The sequence below is a fragment of the Zalophus californianus genome, chromosome 3 (assembly GCF_009762305.2).
Source record: "Zalophus californianus isolate mZalCal1 chromosome 3, mZalCal1.pri.v2, whole genome shotgun sequence".
NCBI classification, from domain to species: Eukaryota; Metazoa; Chordata; class Mammalia; order Carnivora; family Otariidae; genus Zalophus; species Zalophus californianus.
Window position 1 is genome coordinate 61286105 of NC_045597.1, and position 25886 is coordinate 61311990.

General features: G+C 41.4%; 1 protein-coding gene across 1 annotated transcript in view; it reads left to right on the plus strand.

The window, feature by feature from the left end:
* WDFY2 (WD repeat and FYVE domain containing 2) overlaps positions 1-25886 on the plus strand; it is a 164972-nt gene that overhangs the window by 48892 nt on the left and 90194 nt on the right. The window contains exon 2 of the mRNA XM_027588602.1: positions 20967-21034. Within this exon, the coding sequence (XP_027444403.1) occupies positions 20967-21034 (68 nt within the window). The remainder of the gene's footprint in view (positions 1-20966; positions 21035-25886) is intronic.

The window sequence follows — 25886 nt, forward strand, 5'->3', positions numbered from 1 at the left end:
TCAGTTGAGCGTCTTGACTCTTGATTTCTGCCCAGGTCATGATCTTAGGGTTGTGAGATGGAGCCCCAAGTTGGGCTCTGCACTCAGCAGGGAGCCTGCTTGGGATTCTCTCTCTTTCTTCCTCTGCCTACCCCCCCACCAAAAAAAACAAAAACCGAAAAACTTTTTTTTCCAGAAAGGGTATATGGAAAGTATATTTTTCTTATGTATTATATATTTTTATTTCTTATGTATTCTTAAATATTTCTTCTGCTTTATAATATTAATTTTAGTATTGATAGTTTAGCTAAATTTAGACTTCTTTGGCCACAGTCTTTTCCCTTCAGAGTACTGTAAATCTTATTTCACCGTCTTTTAGTTGTTAGTACAGCAAATGAGAAGCCCGATGTCCATTTCATTCATGTTCTTTTTTGTTGTTGTTAATCTTGGTGAAGATTCAGATGTCTATTTTTCTCCTAACATTCAGAAATTTTGGGATGTGTGGATCTTTTATGATGAATTCTGCCAAGCTCTGAATGAATAATTTGAGTCTGAAAAACTCATTTTCAAGTTCTGTTTTTTTTCCCCGTTATTTACTTAATTATTATTTCTTCTTTACACAATCATTATTTCTCCCCTGTTTCATTTTCTCTTTCAAAAATTTGATTATGCACACATTTGAGCTTCTGGATCTGTTATTCAAGAGCGATCTTTTCTTTCTTTCTTTCTTTCTTTTTTTAAGATTTTATTTATTTATTTAGCACACAATGTGAGCAGGGGGAGGGGCAAAAGGAGAGGGAGAGAGACTGTCAAGCTGACTCCGTGCTGAGCGCAGAGCCCACCGCAGGGCTTGATCCCACGACTGTGAGGTCATGACCTGAGTCGGCTACTTAACTGAGTGAGTGCCCCCAGGAGCTCTTTTTTTAGTGGTAATTCCCCATTTTTCCTTATTTCCCTGTGAGTTTTGGGAGATCTCATTGAACAGCCAGATCTTCGCAGGCCCACCTTGGTTTTCTGCGGTGGCCAGTCTGCATTTCACTGCCTGTTTTTTAGGCCTCCAGTTTCACCTTTTATCTTCAAGTACTATTCCCTGTTGCTCCTATTCACCTTTCATCCTGCGACCATTTGCATAGGTGGTTCACTGTTCTTGGAATCTTAGTGAGAACATACAGTTTAAGATTTGTAAACTGGTCTTGTTTCTCGCAGTCACCCTCATTATTCAGCTGATTCCACTTCTCTTAAAATATCTGAGTCTTTTCTCCTGTCTCCTTTGCTAGCTTCTCTGGTGGCTCATCTGCCAAGTGAGGTCTGGTCTGTTCAATATTGGTGACTGAAATATGCTTTGTCAGGGATTATGGAGGTCATTGTTCCGTTCTTTTCATTACAGGCAAAAAACGGGGAAAAGTTGGATTGATTGTACTTTCTCAGCAGCGGCTCAGAGTTCTAGTAGTCTGTGTGGGGTAGGGATGGAGCTGTGGGCAGCGGGAGACAGCTGCAGGGCAGAGTACCCCTTTTGTTGAGGAACAGTCTCTCTTTTGTGTTGTGTTGGCAGCTCTAAGCCGACTGGGGTGGTTTCCCTTCGCCCTGAATAGCCGCCTGGCCTGGCACCCCGGCAGAAGCTCCAGCACAGTTCTTTGTCCCACGCCGGTCTTGCTTCCAGCCTCTGGTCCAGTTCACGAGCTGTCCATAGGATCTGAAGAGTGGACCCTGGTGGACTTGGGCCCTCTGTGTGGTGAAGTGCTTAAGAGGTTAAGCTTGAGTCGGATAGCCATTGTGTTCCAATTCTGGCTTTGCTACTTACTGGCTGTTCAACATTGGGCATCTTGTTTAACCCTCTGAACACCAGCTTCCTGGTGTATCTAATAATATTGAAATTTGTTAGCAGCTTAAGGCACTTTATCAGGCTTCCAGCTCTCAGTAGCCGGTGGATGGTAGAGTTCTGTTGTGAATGATGTCCCAGGGACTGGCTGCTGATTGGGCTCTCCCCTCATTATGCTCCTTTCCTAAACCATCCTCTGCTGACTCTCTTCAAGGGTTCATGTTTGTGGATGAGGCTCTGAACTGGCCAGTTGGTAGTGAAGAATTTTCCTTATGGAGTTAGCTGGGTCATTTTCACAAAAAGTGATGAGGAAAGGGAGTCCTGTATCTTACTGGTTCCAGGTGCTCACATGTAATTCTTTATTTTCTTTTTAAAGACTTATTTATTTATTTGAGAGAGAGGGAGAGAGTGCACATGCATGAGCAGGGGGAGGGGCAGAAGGAGAGGGAGAGAGGGAATCCTCAAGCAGACTCCCCGCTGAGCACAGAGCTCAGTGAGAGGCTGGATCCCAGGACCCCGAGATCATGACCCGAGCCAAAGTCCAGAGCCGGAGGCCTAACTGACTGAGCCACCCAGGCACCCCTCACATGTAATTCCTACAGTTTATTTTAATAAATGGTGTGAGGTGTAAGGGTCCGCTTTTTTGGAAACAAGTAATTAGGGCAGCACCTTTTATTGTGTAATTTATCTTTCCCCCATTATTCTTAATAACTTTTTAGTATGCTAATTAGTATATATGCTTGAGTCTGTTTCTGGGCTTTTATTTTTTTCCACTGGTCAGTCTATTTGATATCCTGTAGTGCTATGATATTTGAATCTTTCTTTCTTCAGTGGCAGGATTAGTTGTGAGGAGCCTGGGGTTTGGAGACAGGCTGCCAGGGTTTGAATTCTCCCTCCTTTAATTCCTAAGAGGTTTACTCAACCTCTCTGTACCTCAGTTTCATCATCTTGAAAACGGACATAGTGGTAGTGCCGATCTGTAGGACCTGTGTAAAGATTAAATCAAATAATTCTCATAAAGTAACTAAACCTGAACCTTGCTTAATGTTAAGTGCTCACTAAATGTTACTCATTATTATTACATCTCAAAATCTCTTCCCGTATATAACACAGATGTTTGTAGTTTTGAGTCCAGCTTTTAAAACTGGAGATCAAAAAACTGTAAAGATTCTCTTCTTCATGATCTTCTTTCCCCTTATTTCCAAGCAGAGATGTGGCTTTAATTCTATAAATAAAAACACCAAGAACTAATAGTGTAATCTTGCAAAGTCCCGGAGGTGTGTTTTTGAGAAAGAGTGAATAAAAACCTGACTCTGGGCTCATGAGGCCTGGGACCCCATTTATACCCTCTTGGTATTTCTAGTACTAGTCCTGGTTTGTAATACCATACATACTCAGTGCATGCTTTCCCCAAAATGAAGGAGAAGTAATACTTTAGCCTTTTAAAAAACAGAGTTTTAAAAAATACTGAGAGGGGCACCTGTATGGCTCAGTTGGTTAAGCGTCTGGCTTCAGCTTAGGTCATGATCTCAGGGTCCTGGGATCTGCACGCAGCGGGGAAGTCTGCTTGTCGCTCTCCCTCTGCCCCACCCCCTGCTCGTGCTCTCTCTCTCTCTCTCTCTTACATAAATAAAATCTTAAAAAAGAATGTAATAGGGACTCCTGGGTGGCTCAGTTGGTTAAGCAGCCGCCTTCAGCTCGGGTCATGATCCCAGGGTCCTGGGATGGAGCCCCGCGTCGGGCTCCTTGCTCGGTGGGGGGCCTGCTTCTCCCTCTCCCTCTGCTCCTGCTGCTTGTGTTTGCACTCTCTCTCTGACAGATAAATAAATAAAATCTTAAAAAAAAAATAATGAAACCGGGTTAGAGTCGATTAAACTTTTGCAAATTTACAATACCTGTTACCACCTTAAGAATGGAAAAGGCTGATTTTTCTCAAGGTGTTCAGTGCCAAGAAATAAATTTAGTAGAGCAAGGAGAACTTGTTGGCTAAAATGTTTTATGTATACTGATCAAAGTGATTGGATGTGTTCTGGTTGGATTAAGTGGATTTTGTCCACACTGACAGGGCTCAGAGTTGGAGGAGAAGCCTCATAAGGAAGCCCTCGTTCTTTTCAATGGCATAAGAGGAGTTGGGAGAGATACTAGGACATGACCATGGTTTTCTGTGCCAGCGTGAGTTGCAACTCTGGGTAGCTGAGAGGATTTGACAGAACAGCACGCTGTTTGTCTCGTGTACCTCTAAGCCTGTTAGAAGTGAGTAAATCCAGACCTACCTGAAGCGCTGTGCAAGGGGCTGTAATACCCATTGGCCATTTTCTTTGCTTCCTGTCTTCTGTTATCTAAATAGTGAAAAATTTCACCAAGCTTCCTGCATTTCTCCATTGCTCAGTCCGCTACACTCTGAGCGGTCAGACAGCCTCAGAAATAAGATGGAGGCCAGAGAGACTGAGGCTTTAGAGTCAGGCTGCCTGGAGTACCTCCTGGTTCTTCCCTGCCTGGGGGCTGCAGGTGGGTGGGCGTGTGCACACTGCAGTTCCTCACTTCTAAAATGGAAATGAAAACAGGATCTCCCTCCTCGAACTTTTCTGAGGATTCAGTGAAGGAAAGCAAGTAAAGAACAATGTGTCTTATATAAAAAATGCGCATTAGGGTGACATCTTAGTCAGTTTGGGCTGCGGTAACAAGTTACCGAGGATTGAGTGGTTTTCTCATGGTCCTGGGGTCTGGAAGTCTGATCAGGGTGTCGGCATGGTCAGGTTCTTGGTGAGAGCCTTCTTCCAGGGTTATAGATAACTGTCTGTCTTCTCGTATCCTCACATGGCGGAGAGATGGTGATTCTTCTTAAAAGGGCACCATTCACGAGGCTTCCACCTTCAAGACCTAATTACCTCCCAAAGGCCCCACCTCCTAACACTATCACATCAGAGGTTAGGATTCCAACAGATGAATTTTGGGAAGGACGTAAACATTTAGTACGGAACAGTTGTTATTATTCTTTTACTACTACTGCTATTTCACTTCCTCAGCTAATAGAAGGAGAAATGGAAGCTTTACTCTAACCATACCACATCACTCTCCATTGCTCTTCTGGTGTCCCCATATCTGGGCAGACTTCTCAGACTTTGGGAGTGCCTGCATACACTTTAATCTGACTGGATGCTTATTGGAAGGGATGCCCACCAGAAGTTTTTTGATATTTTTTACAATGTGCTGGATGCCTACCTTAGTCTTCCTTTATGTATCAGGGAGCCCAACATGTTATTTGTTGAGCGATTGGTGATATTTCTTTAAAAATGCCAGCTTTTGCTCATTTTCAGGTTGCTGTGTTAGCTTCAACTGTCTTCTGTAGCTTACATTCATGCATACAAATTACTCATGGACCCTGATTTGTAAACATGCTTTAGACTCAAAAATTCCCCATTTTGCAGTTATCTAAGTTATCTTGGCCATGGTTAACTGGTTATTATCAAAGCAGACCTGTAGGCCATGAGCAGTGTAACTTGGGAAGTGCCATTCCTAGCAGAGAGGGCAAAGAGAGAATTGACCTTGACCCACTTAGGCAAGATGGAAAACAGCCAGTTCTTTGGCTTTGTGTTCTGTCTTTTTAATCACAGAAAGCGAAATCATTGCAGCAGTCACTCAGGCTCAGTTAATTGAAAGGACTCACAAGACTTCCCAAAGTATACTTACCTGGGGCTTTAGTAAAGACAATGGATACAACACAGCAGGAGAAAGAAAACACAAGGCAAACATCAAGGAGGTCTGGTACATCCCAGGTCCTTTCTCATTTGCTCACAGTACGTTTTGTCTTTGTATCTTGAGCCTTCGAGATACATGTGAGATAGTTTGGCCTGACAAATAGATCAGTGGAACAGGGTAGAGTCCACAAAGAGACCCACACACATACACGGTCAATCGATTTTTGACAAATTCAGTGGAGAAAGTATTATCTTCTCAACAAATGGTGCTAGAACAACTGGATGTGCACATATTAAAAAAAGGAACTTTGACCCATGCCCTGTACTTTTATAAAATGAACACAGAATAGATCATAGACTTAAATGTAAAACCCCAAACCACAAAGCTTCTAGAAGAAACATAGGACAAAATTTTTGTGATCAGAATCTGCATTTTACAAAATCCCCAGGTTATTCTTATGCACAGGAAAATTGGAAAAGGACCCCCTATAAGGTGTGTGTTGAAGGATGAGTACTAGTTATGCAGGTGAAAAAGGAGGATGGGGGAGAAACAAATGCTTCAGGAGAGGATCAGCATGTGCAGGGGGCGCAAGGGTATGAGGAGGGAGGGCATGGCTCTCACTGCGTAAGTTCATGCAAGAATTTTCACCACTGTGCGGCGAAATAAAAAGAAAAAAGACAATATAATGAGTTTTTTATAGCTTAAATTAAGTTTATTCAGATTTTCGAATTCTCAGATCATGTCCTTCTTCACTTTTTGTAAAATCAAAGTGCTAGCAAATTGTAGGGTTTTTTTGGTTTTAAATGTTTTTTCCTTGGCAAAATCAAAAGCTGACAACCCCGTGTTTAACTCACCACCCTTTTACTTTTAGTTTTAGTTTCTCTCCTGACCTATGAAATCCAACCAAGTTTGGCCATTACTCTTAGAGAACTAAGAATAGTTGGGTAGAGTATTGGGCTTCTGGGGCCAGAGGAGCAATAGGGTTCAGATTCTGGAGGACCTCGTAGACCGTGTGGGTGGACTTGATCCCCACATCTCGAAGGTTGAGCCCTAGTTGGATTTACATTTTAGAAAGTTGACTTAAGCGGCTGGTGAAGGGATCAGAGAAGAGTGAAATAGGAGGCAGGAGACCAGGTAGGAGGCTTTTTCCGATATCATTGTGAGTGTGACGAAGGCAATGTGATACAGCAGAGTGAGGACAGACTTCATTTACATCACGGAGGTGGAATTGACAGGAATTAACAATTTGTTGGACAGAAGAGAGAACTTTACATTATTTAAATTATTGTCTGACTTTAAGTTTTGGTGAATTTTGTATGCCCAAATAAGTATGAGTCAGCACCATTCTCAAACCTCTTAAATGGATTGATTTAAATGGCTATGGAGTGGAGTGATTGAGCATCTGTGCAGTGTAGTCCCTCAAAGACAAAGAGAAACTCATTAAAATGAGATCAGAGAGTTAATCCATCTTCACACTTAAGTACCCATTCATGAAAAGCTATGCTGTATGAGTCAGAAAATGCTGATTTCATTCATTTTATTACATATGTAACTACTTGGGAGAATGCTAGTTAGTAAAAATATTGGGTACTGCTAAGCTTTTTGGACGTTTATTTTTGCAGGGATTAACTCAATACTGCTGCGTATTTGTAGAGCAATAATTTACATATCATGCTTGATTTACAGAATGGCTTCTGGTGAAGGGGCTCTGTGGTTTGTCAGCCTGAGCTCAAGATTCTTAGGAAATTTTTTTTTTTTAAGATTTTATTTATTTATTTTTGACAGAGACACAGCAAGAGAGGGAACACAAGCAGGGGGAGTGGGAGAGAGAAGCAGACTCCCCACTGAGCAGGGAGCCTGATGTGGGGCTGGATCCCAGGACCCTGGGACCATGACCTGAGCCGAATGAAGGCAGACGCTTAACGACTGAGACACCCAGGCTCCCCATTCTTAGGAAATTCTTACGAATTTCAGAATCTTTTCGGAAGTTAATGAATTTTTAAAATAATTTTAGAAAATAATTTCGTTTCTACTGTTACTTTTATCTGACTTCTCCGACAAAAATACAAATGAGAGTTGACTAATAAATAGAAGGTTCTGTTTCTCTGGCTTCTCTGCATTTAATGAGTTAGCGTGTAAGCTTTTTTGTTGGTATGGCTTAAATTTCAGCATGTTTTCCAGGGGAGGTCCAAGATATAATGAATTATTTCTAGACTTTTATAGACTTTTCTTCAACCAACACCTAAAGAAATTTTGCTGTTGTAGGTTCATCTACACTGTTTTACACCGTGTACTTTGGTACATCAAGGAAATTCTATGGGAGCTTATGGGGGAGGTTCGATATGGAAGGAAAGTTAATGTGATTTTGATTTATGGGCTTTATTAACATTCATGAGTATATATTATGTATCTCAAAAACCCACAGGAAAGGAGGTGGATTATAGGAGGAGAGGATATCTGTATACTATGATTTTTCAACATAACATGAAATTTTTCAACCATTCATGCTCTTTATATCAAGCAAAATTATAGAGGGCTACTGTTCTGTGTTTATTTGACTTGGCAGAGTAAAGATGTAGTATCATTTTCTTTTTGACTTTCCCATTTTATACTTCCTATGTATTACTACAAAGCGTGTCCGATACATTTAAAATTTGTGAGAAGTATGATTAGTCTTAGTTACTAGATAAAATAGGCTAGATTGTAAGGGCTTCTATGGTTTTGTGATTCCACTCAGTACTTGTCTCTTGTCATAAGGGAGAGCAGATGGACGTTCAAAACAATGTAGATGATTTAATATGGAATCTGAATACGTTTATGCCATTTAATGTTTTCCAGTAGTGAGGAGAATTTAATCTCCTAATGAAATATATTTAAGGACTGCAGAAAATAGACATTTTCATCCACTCTGCTAACTTCAAAGCAGCCCATATGCTATTGTCTCCCTTATCATTTACATGTGCTACTATAATTTATGTATTGAGAATATTTAACATGAGAACTTTAAAAACGTTCTAGCAGGTTTATTCTGATACTTTGTATTGATTTCTTTTGGGCATATATGCCAGGTAATTTGCCTCAGCTGTTAACACCTTAAAAGCATGACTTTTTCTACGTTGTTCATTCATTTTAGAGACCCAGAAATTGTTTGTTATCCGTTCTCTAGAAATAAAAAGTGTTTCATTTGTGAACTATTTACTAATATCAACAAAGGATTCTGCAAGACCTAGTAAACCAATTCAGATTGCTAACTGGATGACAAAACTGTTGAGTACTACTTGAAATTAATATCCATTACTATTTTTCTATTCATAATTCCTCTGTATTCAAAGGAGGCTATGCCTTTCTGTTACATACAATTATATATACAGTTGTTATGAGTTAAGACCTCAAGAGTTTTTTTTAAAGATATTTTATTTTTTAAAATTTTTTAATTTTATTTTAGAGCATGCAAGGGCAAGCATGTAGGCAGGGGGAGGGGGGAGGGAGAGAAGCAGACCCCTGCTGAGCACAGAGGCTGACCAGGGACTCAGGAACCTGAGATCATGATCTGCGCCAAAACCAAGAGTCAGATGCTTAAATGCTTAACCGACTGAGCCACCCAGGCACCCCAACAGTAGGCTTTTCATGTTACTTCTTCCACCATCTTCCTCTGTAATTTTGATCGAATTGCTTAATTCCTCTAGACTCTGAGCACCTTCAGACATTCACTAGGAATGATGATATCTTTGCTTTACTCACCTTAGAGTGTTTTGTAAAGGATAAAGAGAAATAGAGGAGGGCAGGCAAATGGATGGATTTTATATTTTCTGCCCTACTTTCTTTAATTTCATTAGTGCAAGTTATTTCCCAAAATAATGTCTTGCCTAACTTGAGTCCATATTATTCATGGAGCATTTTCCGGTCACCACTGAAATGTAAGAGGTAGTGTTGAAAAACGTGTATGGCATGTTTCTTATGAGAACATGGACAACAAAGAAAAAGTAGTTATGATCTAATGATGCATGACTGGATTCCTATTTTCTTTAACAAGGCCCACATTCATTCTTAGAGAATATTTTCTTTGCCTGAAGTGCTAGGACATCAGGGAAATGGGAGCATAGCTGAGTTAATAGTTATAGTCTGATCAGTTATCTAGGAAAGGAAATGATAACTGACAGGTGCCTGGGTGGCTCAGTTAAGTGTCTGCCTTCGGCTCCAGTCATGATCTCGAGGTCCTGGGATTGGGCCCCACATTGGGCTACCTGCTCAGCAGGGACTCTGCTTCTACCTCTGCCTCCCTGCTTATGCTCTCTCTCTCTCAAGTAAATAAAAAATCTTAAAAAAAAAAAAAGGAAAGGAAATGATAACTTTTGATCTGATCTGGGCTCATTTCCCACCATCGATTATCTTCATCTTAGAACTGACATTTTTCAAAATTTCTGTAAGAGGCTGAGCCATTATCTCTCAACTCTTGCCTCTTACCCCTTCTCTATATTATTCCTTCCAAGTATACATATCTTAGAGCTTTTCATTCTAATCTTTTTCACTCTGACTTTTATATTTTTTAACTTTGAATATTTTCCATATCTTTGTCTTCATTGTCTTGTAGAGTGTTTTTCATTTATCTTTTAGTTTATAAATCCTCTCTTTGATTGTATCTAATCTGTTCCATTTGTCCACTGAAATTTTTATTTCAGTAAAATTATATTTTTCATTTTCAGAAGTTCTATTTGTTTTATTTTCAATCCACTTACTGTCTATTTATTTTCAACCTCTTTTATTCTTGAAACACATTAATTGTAGTCATTTTATATTCTATTTCTGATTTTAGTATCTGGAGTCGGTCGGTTCCTTTTTGCTCTTTAATTTTTGCTGGCTCTCACTCTGATACCTAGTTTCCAGGTGGGTTTTGTCATTTTTAAAAACTGGATCCACTCATTTCCCTTAGAACTTCATCTGGGGAATTTTTTAAGGTCTCCTTGAAGTTGAGTTGATCCATAAGACTGGGTTTGCTTTTGTTTCTTTGGTTGCCTGAGTACGTGATAAACCTAGGACCACTTAAAATTAGTTTCTCTGTTAGAGGGTTCTCAGATCACAAAAGCAGAATAACTACCAATGTAATCTTTTGAAAACATCCCCTTTCATTATGTAAACTTACCCACTTACACATGGTTCAGAAACTGTCCTTTATTCCTTTTTTTCATAGCATACCAAGTCTGATTTCTCCAAACCCTAGGTCCCAGTTGGATTTAGATTCTGGAGGGGAATCTGCTGTCCTACCCTGTTGGAATGGACAGGTGAATTCCTTTTACACATTCTCAGCCAAGGATGCCCTTTGCTGGCCCTCTAATGGCTGCATCTTTGGCAACTCTAGGAAGGTTACACTTTCAGAGAGATAGAGAGCCTGTTTCTTTTTTAAAAACGAAAAAAGGTTTTTTAATGTGGTAAAATAGACCTAACAGAGTTTACCATTTGAACCATTTTTAGGGGTACAGTTCAGTGACATGAAGTACATTCGCACTGTTCTGCAACCATCCCTACTATCCATTTCCCAAATGGAAACTCCATACCCATTAAACAGTAACTCTCCATTTCCCCCTCCTCCCAGCTCTGCTTTGTTTTTTAAGATGTAACAAGATTCTTGGCCATTTTGCTACATGTGGCTGCCCTGGAAGGGAGCAGTTCATCTCTTTTCAGATTCAGAACAGTCGCAGCCACAGGCATCCTCCAAATCACTGCTCTTTCAGTTTACTGTTTCATTAAGTCCCTGTTGAGCATTTACCATGTGCCTGCCACTGTAGCAGGCTGTAGGGATATAGCAGTGAGGAGGATGACAACAGACACCCTCCCCTGCTGTGTACAGAGGCAAAAACAATACTTAAATCTACATCATTCCTCTAGCGATTCCATCCATATTCCTCCTAGTGGGTGATATTGATGACCATTCTCATATTGTTGAATTGCTCAGACTAACAGTTCAAGGCTGGTACTCCTGTTTCTTTTGCCTGTGAGGGGCTCTGGCTGAGAAGCAGATGGCACTGCTGATGCTAATATCCAACCCATCCAGCCTCTCTGATCTGGTGCATTCCTAGTGCTGCCCTATAGGTTACTCTTCACCATTGCACTGGGAATGTGTTCACTTTTTTTTTCTCTTCTATTTCCTGTTCTTTTTCCTTTTATGTATCTATACGACCTTTTCCAAGCACCTTCTCTGGGCTAAGTACTGTATATATTTAAAGTAAAAGTATTTAGAGATATTTTAAAAAATCAAAGGTAAAAGTATTCAAAAATAAAAATTTTTTTGAAGTTCTCAAGGAATTCATGGACTTGCCAACCAGCATTGACAGGCAATGTGACTGTCCTGACATTGGCAAGATGCAAAGTGATTCTGGAGCTTCATTCCGCCCAGGAGTCTGGTAGGCTTGCCAGGGAGTTATGCTAATACAAGAGAGCCGATCTGCAGGTAACAGCAGTGAGGGCTGAGAGGGAGTTTAGTCTGGGAATTCTAAAACCCACAGCTATGCAAAGACAGGAAGCTGTGCTTAAACATTAGCCACAAAGTTTAACCAAGAAAACAAAGCAAGGCTAGAATGCTAGGAAACTAATTGCAGACCCAGAGTAGTGCTTAATAGTAATGAAACCACACAGAATTAAGACCTTATGGGGGCTTCTTTCTCTTGAGGCCCTTACTATTGATTGACAGACAGTCATTCCATGTATTTTGTGTATGTTCGTAATTTCTCACCTGCCGTATGGGTCCATTTAAGTTCATTTTGTAAATTTTAAAAAACAATAAAGAGACTGCCACTTGATTGTGATGCTTAAAATTCTAAATTGTGAAGGCTTATATGACCTTTGGTTTGAAAGAAAGGACCCAGCTGGTTAAAATACTGTCTGGTGTTGGCTGTAATAAGCATGCCTCTCTGTAGCACGTGACTGCAAATGACCAGAATGGCTGTTACTGTTTTTCAGGCAGGAATGCCATTAAAAGCTCCAGGTTTTGAAATATAAACCAGCCATGGCTATTCTTCAGCCACAGATTGCTAGGTTGCTACGGCTATGAGAAAGAAAATCCAGGTGTCTTGATTCAGTACCGTTGTTTAGGTCTGATATAGTGGGTGGTTATGCTTGGCATCGAACTGCCTGGCGGGGTGGTCGAGAAGCTGGACAGCGCCCAGCTTGAGCTCCTCTGTCTCAAACCCCTGGTTGCCTTAATTCACTCCACACAGCAGTCTGTCTAGCTGTGGAGAAACCCTCCATACAGAGATGCACAGAGTTTTGTAGACGATTGGGTTTAGTTTATTCACTATATGTGATCTGAATGCATATAATGAGGATTGGGTAGTCGGTTTTTATTATAAATAATCATAGGAAAATGGCTTTAAAAAAATCTTTTAGGTATATTTTCCAAGAATTTCTGCAACATTATTTGCATTAGAGGCATTTTTACCCCTTTATACAAGTCGCTGTAAAAACTACAAAAAGTTATTGACTGCCATCCCATTGCTTCAAGTTTTTCTGTTCGTCTGCCGATCGCTAGGGGCTGCCTCTGTTTGTATTGAGGTTGCAATGTGTGATGTATTAGAAAAGTATTCCCTGAAAATTCAGGGTCTTGAAAACAAAGTCAGCATCACTACTCTCCCCACCCCACCCCCTGCCCCCCCAAGTTACTTCAGCGGTGGCAAAAATAACAATTGTCCCCTGGGAAATGAAGCTCATTGCTATGGTAACTAATGAAGGTTGCATCATTCTAGGGCACATTTTTAAAAGCCTGAATTTCAACATGGGTAGACGCCTCGTCTTATTTTATTCAGTAGCTTAGCAACCTGTGGTATACTGTTTGTCACCACCCCCAATCTTCCCTCTTCTCTCAGAAAAGTGACCTATATAGATAGTTTTTTATTATGGGCACGTTTTCACTGTGAATTTGGTTCAGTTCTTAGGTATGTTTATAATGACCTTATTTTCTGGACCCAAAATGAGGACACGTGCTGTGTCTGAGAAGTGAAGGCTGTTTGTTCTACATCTTGGCGGCCCACACCCAAGTCATTGCAGATCTTCTGCATGCTGAACCCCCTTAACTGTTGGTGTTATTCTGGGGTTCGTCTTTGGTCTTCTTTGTTCTTCTTACTTACCAGTGGCTTAGCTACTGCTTATGTGTTGGTAACTTCACAAATCTTGATCTTCAGCTCAGGTCTCGAGACGCCCATAGACTCCCAAGTAGGCAGGCAGTTCACTTCTCAACAGTCCTAACTGGAGCAACCCCACACCCAGCAAGTTCAAGATCAAGTCAGCATTGCCTTCTACAAAACTCACTTCCTCGTGAATGGGACCACCATTCATGCAGCTCCCCACACCCAGTCAGCCCCCGAGTCCGGATGCTTCCACCACCTAAGTGCTCTAAAGTCTGACTTCGTCTCTTGCCCCGAGCCCCATCTTTTTTTGCCTGGTTTACCGGCTAACCAAACTGGTTGCTTCAGGGTAAGCAAGCTTCTTTCAGACTTCCCCAAACAAACAAAAAAAATTGTGATTTTGTGACTGGCTGCTTGGCCTTCAGTGGCTCCCTGTTGTCCTCAGAGTAAAACCAAGCCTCATCAGCATGGCCTACAGAGCCCTGTGTGGCCTCCCGCCTGCTCCTTTGTCCAGCTGGTATCTCCTTACTCCCACCTTGCCCCTTCCTGCCCCCACGCCTCCTTGTGCTCCAGGAGCACACTTCCACCCCTGGCCCCCTCCCTCGGGTAGATGCTGCCCCCTCCTGTATTTCAGACACCGTCATCTCTGGCACGCTTTCCCTAACATCTAACCTAGGCTGCATTTCAGAGTTAGATGCCCCCCCCCCCCGCCCATGTTTCTTGAACAGCATGGGCTTCTCCTACCCAAGCTCTATGTGGCTGAGTTGTAATGCCCTGCCACCTGCCGCATGCAGTGGGTGGTGCGTTTTGGAGAACAGAGGTGGCGCTTGTTTGTGTTTGTGCTTCCAGTGCGTTTCCCATACTAGTGCCTAGTAGGTGTTTAGTAAATGTTTATGAATGGATCAGTGATCAACAGGTCAGTGATTGAATGTACGTAAATGCACTTGTGAGGCAATGGGGCAGAACCCCTAACTTTGAGATTTGAATGGTCTTGGAAAATCCAAGTTGTTCCAGTCCCTGCAGTTCATTGTCTCCATCTGTGTTAAGTGGACTCTCAAAGACTGCTAGAATTTAGAACAAAGGGTATATTTTTCCTGGATACGATGGGGGTGGGAGTGGACCTGGTCTGGTGCTTGGCCATATGTATGTGTGTGTGTCCGTGTGTCTGTGTGTCACACACACACAGTTCAGCAACCCTGGGTACTGAACTCTGTTGCCAGCTTGTGTGTATTTGGCACAGTACAAAACAAAAAAGTCAGGTACAGACTAAAATTTGGGGATCTCATGAAGGGAGCATTTGACTCCCTTGCTGGATTAAAAGTTTGATCACATTGGCTACTGGGGGGCTACTGGGGAGGGCTGCCTGGGAGGGGGTCACACCTATCCTGGTTAATAGTGGGGGCAGGCAGTGGATTCCATTCTTCGGAGGGAGTTGGAGTGGGATGGGAGGCAGGGTCAGAATGCCCTTCCATTTCTCATTTCTTTAGGGTACTGGTAGACACTGGAGCTACAGAATGAAGGATTTACAGTTCCCTCCCCATCACCCCCCAGAACAGTGTACAGATGTCTTGGTTTCAGATCAGCTTCTTTGCTGCCATTCTGCACAAGGTCTCTGCAGATGTGATCAGAGAATTTCCTGGCAGTGGACAGCTTGGGGGTGGGTGGCTGCAGGGAAGAACTTTTGACTGATCCTCTTGATCTGTTGGAAATGATGAGTACCACTTTTTGGACCTGGCATGGAGCTTGGCCCTGGGCAGACGCCGAGTATGAGAAAATGTGATTCCTTCTCTGATGGTATTTAGAACTCAGTCAAGGAGCCAACTCGTGCTGATCCTGGTGGAGTGTTGATAAATACTGTAATTCATCCAACATCTGTTTTCACCTTAAAAATGAAAAGAGAAAAACTCTTTTAAGTTTAAGGAATAATATTTAAGCCCAATATTTAAGAGTAATGTTTACCTGGGGAATTGTGTCCAATACAGAGGAAGGGGATGCTGTTTTCAGGATTCTTTTTTTTTTTTTTAAGATTTTATTTATTTATTTGAGACAGAGAGAATGAGAGAGAGAGAGAGAGCACATGAGAGGGGGGGAGGGTCAGAGGGAGAAGCAGACTCCGCGCCGAGCAGGGAGCCCGATGCGGGACTCAATCCCGAGACTCCAGGATCATGACCTGAGCCAAGGCAGTCGCCCAACCAACTGAGCCACCCAGGCACCCCGAGGATGCTGTTTTCAAAATAGCCCAGCTGCTAAACTGACTGAGGCCCCCCGGGGATATCTTGTCATATTATTTTTGCGACGAGAATTGCTTCTCTCTCCCAACTGTCCCAGTGTCTGTTTCTGCCTTTGGTGAGAGCTTGGGGGAGAGGGTTAGGTAGGGGAGAAAAAGACAGGACCTGGTAAGGTGGACGGTGCAAGGTGTGTGGCTCTGTCGGGGTCCTGTGAGCCCAGGGCTTTGTGTGGGGTGAATGCAATTTCTCTGCTTTTCAGGAGGGGCATGCATTTTTCTCCAATACACTGACCTCTACTGGCTTAACCATGACTCTTAATCACAGCTGGTTTTTTTCTTGAATTTTTTTCCAAGGAAAAAAGTTTTTCACTTACTATTAAAAACATTTTGTGTTGCTTTAAAAATATAATTTGCAAAAAATTAATATTTATAGGCTTTGTGTAGTGGAATTTACATTCATCTAGGAAATTCCTAGCTGTCCACATTTTACTTTTGACGTCTAGGATGTAATGCCCCCCCCCCCCTTTTTTTTAACTGTTAATATACCTCTGAAGATAAGGGAACAAATATTTTTATATAACTTTATTTTTAATTGTAAAATTTATCAATTGCTCTTAATACATGTTGTTATAAGGAAGGCATTATGTTTAGTGAAGAGAGTACAGAACTTAAAGTAACTGCAGGTTATCGATCTGTTCAGACAAATTGTTTAAATTCTCTGGGCCTTCCTCTCACCTGTAAAGGATGATTTCTGTTTCATAGAGCTAGTGTAAGGAATATATGTATACGCAAAGTGTTTTGGGGGCTGTTGTTTCTGTAAAAAGGCTTGTCACTGTTATTAAAGTTAAAACTAATATATTAACCCGCCACCCTTTTGACCTATACAGTTATTTTTAAAAAATCTTAAAACAGACTTGTATTAATTGTATTGTTATGCGCCTTTTTTCCTGGAATTTTTAGAATCCCTCTTACTTGAACGTTTATACATACGTACATACATACATCTCTATACCCTTATAATTTATGCATCTGCAAGACCAGGAGCATCGATTGCACTAACATCATGGTAGTGTTACAGTCTGGGTGCTCCTGGCTTAGGTGCTCCCTTCAGCTCTGATCGTCACAGAAGAAGCTGGTCCACATCTATAGTTATTTTAAACTCAGTACGTTGGAAATGCAGCTGGCTCTGTTCTCCTGCCTTCCTCCCCCTCCCATAGTGGGGAGAGTTTCGCATAGTGTGGTGGTTGAGAGGAGCAGCCTTGGAGGCTAGACACTGCGTGGGTTCAGATGGTGGTTCTGTGTCACCTGGGGGCTCTCTGTGCTTCAGAGCCCTTATTGGTGACATGAGATTAATAATTGTTGGGATTGTCGGGAGGCCGCGTTTGGAATTTTATGGGCAAAACGGTCCCCTGAAAAGCCCGACTTCTTTTTTGTTTGAGCACAGTAGTATCCATAGCAAACGACCTCTGCCAAGCGCCCTGTCTAGCTTGCGGTCTGTTGTCTTCTATTTATTGGCCTTTGTGCCCTGCCCCTCCCTTTCAGGTCACTGTAACATCTGCTAAGGAAGAAGAGGAGAACGAATCCAGCGTAGACAACCAGCAGTCTCTGCCGCCTTGGACTAACCTATTTTCATTCATCCAGCACATATTTACCATGTATTTGCCATGTGCCATACACTCGGGCAGCCTCTGGCTAGAAGAAAAGAATGTTCTTTGTCGTCATGCTGTTTTCTTATTTTTATTTTTCAGATAATAAACATATTTACCAGTGGGTAAATCAAATAACAGATTGTGGCCAGTGCAGTGAAGGAAGTAAATGGAGTAATAGATAATGCCATTCGCCCCCCACCCCCGAGTCAGCACTGCCTGAGCCTGCCACCCTTTTCCACGTGGATTACATACCTTTCCGACATTGCCTTACATGGATTCCAAACACTTCATAGCCCTTAGCATTCACAGTTGTAATGATGTTTACTTGTCTCCACATGGAGCTCCTGCACAATGCCTGGCACATAGCAGATACTTAGTACATGTGAAAGGAATCGATAAAGGAACAGGTGGATAATTTACAGGACATCTTTGTAAGTTGAGGAAAAAATCCCTTCCGTCAAGGATTCAAGTGTTCTGTATGTTGGCAAAACCAGAAAGTCTTTGGATCTTGAACTCTTCCAAGCTATGGTAGATTCATATGTTTTTTTAAAAAAATAGTGATAATAATGACAATAATAATAATTGTTGGCAATTACTGAGTGCTCGCTGTATAAGGGCGCCCAGGTGGCTCAGTCGGGGTTGAGCATCTGACTCTTGATTTTGACTTAGGTCATGACCTCAGGGTCATGAGATCGAGCCCCATGTCGGGCTCCACACTCATCGGGGAGTCTGCTTGAGATTCTCTCCCTCTCTCCCTCTGCCCCCGCCGCCATGCGCACGATCTCTCGTTCTCTCTCTAAAATAATAAATCTTTGAAAAAAAAAGAACCTTACGTTTAATCTTCACAACAACTTTCGGCCGCAGGTTCTAATTATAATTCTCCTTTTTCACTAACTAGGAACTCTTGGCTAACTCAAAGACACCTCTGATTTAAATGGTCAAAATTGAGCTCATGATTCTCACCCCACGTCCTGCCCTTTTCCATTCTTCCTCATCTCTGAATGACAGCACTATCACGTAGTTGGACAAACCCCAAACCTAAAGAAAGACGTTCCTTTCCTTCATCTTCTCTATCCATTAACATGTATTCAGATCCTGGTAACAAAATCCATCTAACAGTGATGGATTAGGAAATCATCTCACAAACAAGTCTCACAGTTATTCTAAAGGGTTGGTGGAACCAGGGGCATTATTGAGGCCAGGCCGTTTCTTCCTTCAACCCTATGGACCTCAGCATGTCCACTTCTGTCTCAAGCTTGTTGTCTCATGATTCAAGGTGGTTGCCTCAACTCCAGGCAGAGTCTGTATTGCTTGTTCTTCTTAAATGTTCATTGTGGTGAAATTCACATAACATACAGCGAACCACTTTAAAATGTACAATTCAGTGGCATTTAGTGCATGCACAGTGTGGTGTACCCACCAGCTATCTTTAGTTTCAAAACTTTGTCATCATCCCAGAAGAACACACCATTACCCACTGAGTAATTACTCCCCTTGTGCCCCCACCCTCATTCCCTGACAGCCTCTGATCTTTCTGTCCCTATGGATTTGTCTAGTTTGGACATTTCATTTAAAAAAAAAAATCAAACAATATGTGACCTTTTTTGTCTGGCTGCTTTTACTTAGTGTAATGTTTTTGAGGTTCATACAAGTTTAAGATGTATCAATACTTCACTCCTTTTCATGGCTGATAGTATTATATATACACAATTTGTTTATCCATTCATCTGCTGATAGACATTTGGGTTGTTTATACCTATTGGCCATTGTGAATTGTGCTGTTATTTTTTTCTTTTTTAAAAAATTTATTAATTTTTTAAGTTCCAGTGTAGTTAACATACAGTGTTATATTAGTTTCAGGTGCACAATGTAGTGATTCAACAATTCTGTATACTCAGTGCTCATCAGGACAAGTGTGCTCTTAATCCCCTTTACCTGTTTCACCCATCCCCCACCCACCTCCCCTCTGGCAACTACCAGTTTGTTTTCTATCTTTAAGAGTCTGTTATTTCTTGAATTCCACATATGAGTGAAATCTTACGGTATTTATCTCTGACTGACTGACTTCACCTAGCATTATCCTCTCAGTCCGTCCGTGTTGTTGCAAATGGCAAGAATCGGCTGTGCGGAGAAAATGGTATTTCTTTATTGTGTCTGTAGTTAGTCTAGTTTTTCTCTTTCTACTCCATACAGGAGGAGACCCACTGATTAGTTAGGGGGAAAAATCCAATACAATTTAAAACTTGGTCTAGTACAATGACTTAAATAGTGTGGGATAAAGATACTCAGTCTTTGTCTGCTTTTTACCCTGGATGATTTAAGTGTTTGGGGTGAGGGATGTGGCCTATATCATCTCCCACCAGTGGGGAACTGCTTATTTCCCTTGGTTTGATTTCTGCTACTTCCTTTGGCCTCTAGAAGAATGTTCCATTACCTTCTAGATGTGTTTGCCTTGCTCGCCTGTGCAGATGATGTCATGGCTAGTGTAACTCATGGTGGGGCCTTTCTGGTTGGTGAGAACTTAGTGGTGCTCCCTGACTGCTTCATTTTCTCTCTGGCTCCTTCTCTCTGGGCTCCTCTGGGTCTCTTCCATGTCTGTATCTGGGCCTGCTGGCCCGGAACTTCATCCACAGCCTTTGCTGCAGGATTTCCAGGTTCCATCTGGGCCCATTGGTCAGCCTTCTAGCTCAGAAATCTGAGTCTCAAAGTTTACGTTACCTGACCATGACTGGAAAAACCTTCTCTCAAGGCAATGACCTGGCCTGTGAGACTATGGATTTACTGTGTAACCCTTCTGTGTAAGATGCTTCCTTTTATCTCTTCACACTTCCTTTACTAGTAAAACCTAATAACTCCCCAGACAGATGAATGCTTCCAGCAGACTAAGGCAAAGGTCACAAACTTGGACACGCAAAACAACAAGAGTAGTAATTTTCAAACACTTTCACTGTTGCATGTGTGTATGTAGACATATGTGAGGATAATACTTCAAGAGTCATGTAATTCTAAGTGTACACAAGGCTTAAATTTAAGGAATATACAATCTATAAAGAGGCATAAGTGGTATGCATATATATATTTATATATAAGTAAATATAGTTGAGATCTATATGTATATAAAATATGTATAGTTAAGATGTATATAGTTAGGACGCCTGGGTGGCTCGGTCGTTGAGTGAGCTGCCTTCGGCTCAGGTCATGGTCCCAGGGTCCTGGGATCAAGCCCTGCATCAGGCTCCCTGCTCGACAGGAAGCCTGCTTCTCCCTCTCCCACTCCCCCTGCTTGTGTTCCCTCTCTCGCTGTCTCTCTCTCTCTCTCTCTCTCTCTGTCAAATAAATAAATAAAATCTTTTAAAAAAAAAGTTTAAAAAAAAAAGATGTATATAGTTAAAGTTAAAAGAGGTTTGGTTTCTGTCCATCAACATTTTCCCATGACTGAAAACGCTGTGATTTAACACACATATTTTTTCCTTTTGCAGGACCGTTCGTGTATGGCTAAAGAGAGACAGCGGACAATATTGGCCAAGCATATACCAAGTGATGCCTTGTAAGTATCTGGATCTTGGTCTTTAAAAATCAGGCATGGACCCCACCTCCCCTTCCTTTCCAGATTGCCTTCTCTGTATTTTCTTCTTGAGTAGGAATGTCTGAGGGTTGGGATTATCATTATAATGGAAAGTACCATATTCAATCATTTTAGCTCTCAGTATGTAAAATAAGAAAATTGTTCTGACATTGACTATATATTCATAGTTTCTGAATAAGATTAATGGAAGAAGGACTACAGCACACAGGCTCTCTGATTACAGCTGTCTCCCTCTTTTCCAACTTTTTGTTTAACTTTTTCTGGAGTACTTCCTTCAACATTTAAAATTTTGCCCGGCGATTACATTTGTGAAGTAAGTTTGTTCTTGCGTTATTGTTATGTTATGTCATTCAAATACAAGACAGTCAGCTTGATGATTTAGTTCTCACAAGGATTTCCTTAAGATTGAAACATTCTAATTGGAGGTCAATCTCATTTCCTCAAACTCTTATATGAGAAATATGTCCTTGTACTGATAAATAGCTAATCTTTAAAATATATTTAAAAAAAATACGTATGACTGATTCTTAGATTGGTGTGCTGGCAGAAGTTCTCCTACAGGGAGAGAAGAGCTGGCTCCTCAAAATAGGAAATTTCATTTTAGTCTGGTGTTTTATTGTTAAAAATTAATGAAGGTTGGGCATCCTATTCCATGTTTATTTGAGTATAAGATAATTATTTAAATTCATTATTAGTTATATTAGTAAACATTTCCCTGACTCCCCTTCCTTCAAATCTTAATTAAAATTGATACCCTAGAAAAATCCCGTTGTTTGGGCCCGGGTACCCTCTGGCTTGCTGCAGTGTGCACCTCTTCCCTTGATATGAGTATCCTGATTTGGGAAGTACATGTACAGTGTACAACCGAAATAAATTCATGCTAAATTGTAGATGTGATTAAGTTTATGCCTCTGGCAACAGAATACTGTGATAACTTAAAGAGCAATTTTGCTTGTTGATGAACAAATGAATTATTAAGGATATAATGGCTTTCTGTGATTTTCAAATTATCTTTGAGGTTTTGCGTGTCTTTAGAATTTTATAGTAAATAAATGATAACCACGGAGCTGAACCAAGTGGTCAATCCTGCATTAGGGAAGAAGAAAATTCTTGTGATTCTTATATTGGCCCCTGACCTGTTGTGCCTCCAGCAGACGGCATTCAATAGCAAAAGGCCTAAGTGAACTTTCTCTTTAAGCTGTGGCAGTGATAAGGGCTCAGGTAAAAGAAAAGGGAAAGGAAATTCTCTGATGGACTGTTTTTCCTGATCTTTGAGTGATATAACCAGTCTTATCCGTGATCTCGCTTTTTCATCAACCTTAACACGATATCTAACTAGAGGAGGTGGGGAAGGTCGGGGTATCTGTCACTCCCATGCCCATGAAGACAGAGGAGAGTCAGATCTGAGCAGAATGATGAGAGCTCGGGGATGGTGAGCAAGGAATCTTCTTGAGATGAACACAAATAGGAACCTCATGGAGACACAGGATCCTAAACAATTGCTTCTCTGCCCCCTTCCCCATACACACATATCCACGAACATCAGAGAATGATGTTCTCTTTATTTGAATATCACTGAGAATACAAAGAAGCCTCTGGTTGCATTTTTATCATTTATGAAGCTGTATGAATAACTATAGGTTGCTGTAGCTCCTACACCAGGCAGAAGTGCTCAATACACAAATACTTATTGCAGACTTGAATCTGATAATAAAGAAGAGTGCCGAGAACATCATTGGACATTTTCCTAGTGATTGAACACAGTCTTTGAGAAGGAGTACCCTTGACTTATTTGCATATTTTGCCTGTGGCCTTCTACCAAAAGGAGTGAAAAAGGCATTACTTTGCTATTAAAATGTGTTTCGACCAGCTGCTTTAGGGTCACGTGAGAACTTACTAGAAATGCAGATACTGGGTTCCACGCTAGATCTACTGAATCAGAATCTGCATTTTTAATAAGATCCCTAGGTGATTTGAATGTACTTTAAAGTTTGAGAAGATTGTCTTCTGGCATTATAGGCAACACGCTGATCTATTTACACATATTCATATGAACACATAGAAAGCCTCATGCATATATAGTATTGATTTATAAATACATAGATTTAAGTATACATTATAAGTATACATTCTAGTGGATCAAACATTCATTGCGCACTTGCTGTATACAGGCCACTGAGCTAGTTGCCAGGGTTTGCAGATGAATAAGGTGCGTACGGTCAAGGTGATTTCCATAATCTTTCATTGTTGGATGCCTACCACTACCACAGAGACGTAAAAGAGCAGAAGGCTATGTTCTTCACATAGCCTTGGCTTTTATGTTCCTAGGAATTGAATGCATTCAGATAACATAGTAGCTGATCTTTGAGCAAGAGTCAGTTTTGTTTAACTTGAGAGAGGCAGGATCTTATTGCATAAGGAATTATGCTATATTTTTGGACAGTCAGAAAACCTGAAATAGCTTTGAATTTCCAAAGGATTGTTTTGCATTTCTTTCTATTGAAAGGTGTTTTGTTAAGAGATTACGTAGTCTTATCCTTAAATAACGGTTTTGTGGTATTAGTTAAAAATAAGTAGAAAGATGCAGTATATCTGGAGGCTATGACATGGACATCACAAGGCAGATGTGACCATATGATGCATTTATAGTGGTATATAATAAGTAGTACTCCAAATCCAGAAGAGAACATAAAGAAAATATCTTATACATGTAATATATGGCTTATTTGTTTATTTTGTTTATTAAAATACCTTTTAATATAATATTTGTCATGTTCACGGTAGGATAGTAATGTTTTGTAGCGTTGAGAAGAATTTGAAGTTTCATGGAGGGGAAGAGGCAGAAGGCATTAGATGAGAAGGAATGAATGGTGAAGGCTAAGTGTGATGGTTGGGAGTGAGCCTGAAAGGCGAGTCAGTGTGAGAAGGCTGCATGAATTTAGGGTGTGGTAGACAAGAGAAGGATAAGGAGCAGACACCTCATGATGAAAAACACACCTGCTTTGGGTGTGTGCCCTCTTACCCTGTGTTTTCTGAGAAGCTCCCGCTTCCCCTTTAGGAGGGAACCAGGAGAGGCCAGACTTGCCTGGTTAAGGCTATTGGCTCCTGAGCCAACCTGATTTTCCCAGAATTTAGAATTTGAAGTAGGAAGTGCTCGTTTCAGCCTCAGCTGGTCCCTTGAACTGGGAACATTTAACCTTAGAGCTGTGAGGTATTTAAGTGCGTAAAGAAACAGTGAAAGCTGATTCACTTAAAAGGAAGTATGAGTCAGAGAGGAAGGACCGCTTGGCTCTAGAGGGAGAGAAACCTAAGCAGGTGATGCCTGGAGGTGTTTGTCCTCCTCCCCCCGAGCTCCAGAAGCCTGGCTCTGCTCCTGCCTTTGAATTCAAGAGATATGTCCATTAGTGCTTGCATTCACTCCAGTGGGTTTCTGTTCCTCCCAACTGCAAGTTTCTGACACGGCCTAGCCCTGATTGTATACCTCCCAATTCCTGTCTGTTCAGTTTCTCCAAGGTCTCTCTGATCTTTAAAGAGAAAAGACTGAGCCATGTCCCAATTGATGCCACTGTGATGTTGAGCTGAAAATAGTCTGGGATGAGTGAGGGCAAGTAAAGAAGAAAAGCAGAAAGAAATATTTATCCTGTTTAATTTCTTTGGACAGTTCATTCAACGAATTTCAGAAGTTTCTTCCATACTCGGGCGCCTGGGTGGCTCAGTCAGTTAAGTGACTGCCTTCGGCTCAGGTCATGATCCTGGGGTCCTGGGATCGAGTCCCACATTGGGCTCCCTGCTCAGCAGGGAGTCTGCTTCTCCCTCTGACCCTCCCCCCTCTTGTGCTCTCTCTCTTATTCTCTCTCTCTCAAATAAAATAAATAAGTTTCTTCCATACTCAACACTGTGCAGTGTCCCAAGGATATAGTGGTTAAGTAGGGCAGATGATTCCTGTCTTCATGGTGTGTACAGTCTGGTGGGGAAGGTGGACTTAAAATAAGCACCACTCATGCTGTGTGCTGAGTGTTATAGTGGGAAAGAAATAGGCATCATGGGAACATGGTCACAAAGGTTCCCTGAAAAAAGCCCCATTTAAAACCCTGCTGTCGGGGTGCCTGGGTGGCTCAGTCATTAAGTGTCTGCCTTCGGCTCAGGTCGTGATCCCAGGGTCCTGGGATCGAGCCCCACGTCGGGCTCCCTGCTCAGTGGGAAGCCTGCTTCTCCCTCTCCCACTCCCCCTGCTTGTGTTCCCTCTCCTGCTGTCTCTTTCTCTGTGTCAAAATAAATAAATAAAATCTTAAAAAAAAAAACACCCTGTTGTCTATAGAGAATTTGGGGTGACTGATGACTTGTTTTGTAGTTTCCTATGTGCCAGTGTTTATGGATGAGTGAGAAATAAGAGCATTTCCCTATCAAATATTCTTTCAAAAAATCCTATCTTCTTGACGTATCTTGTGTGATAGCTGCTTATTGCCTATGATAAGATCAAGTTACAGCGTACCCAACTGGGACCTGCTTGAGCTTGGAAACCAGGGAGGGTTCTTTCTGAGGGTATAGAGTTGAGGTTTCAGTTGTAGCCATAAATGATTATTTGTTCCAGGCTTCTAATAGATATCATTTCAACCACCACATTTGCATCTCTCTACAGAGGGAAAACACAAAACATGAAAAGCATAGGCATTCCCATTTTCATGGTTGAGTTATTTTAGATTTACTTTTTAAACTACGTTTGCCATTCATGGGGTCAAACAAAAAGGGATGGAGGAGAGAAATCTCAAGCAGAAGTCAGGGTGGCAGGTGTTTGAGATTTTACTTAGTGTGT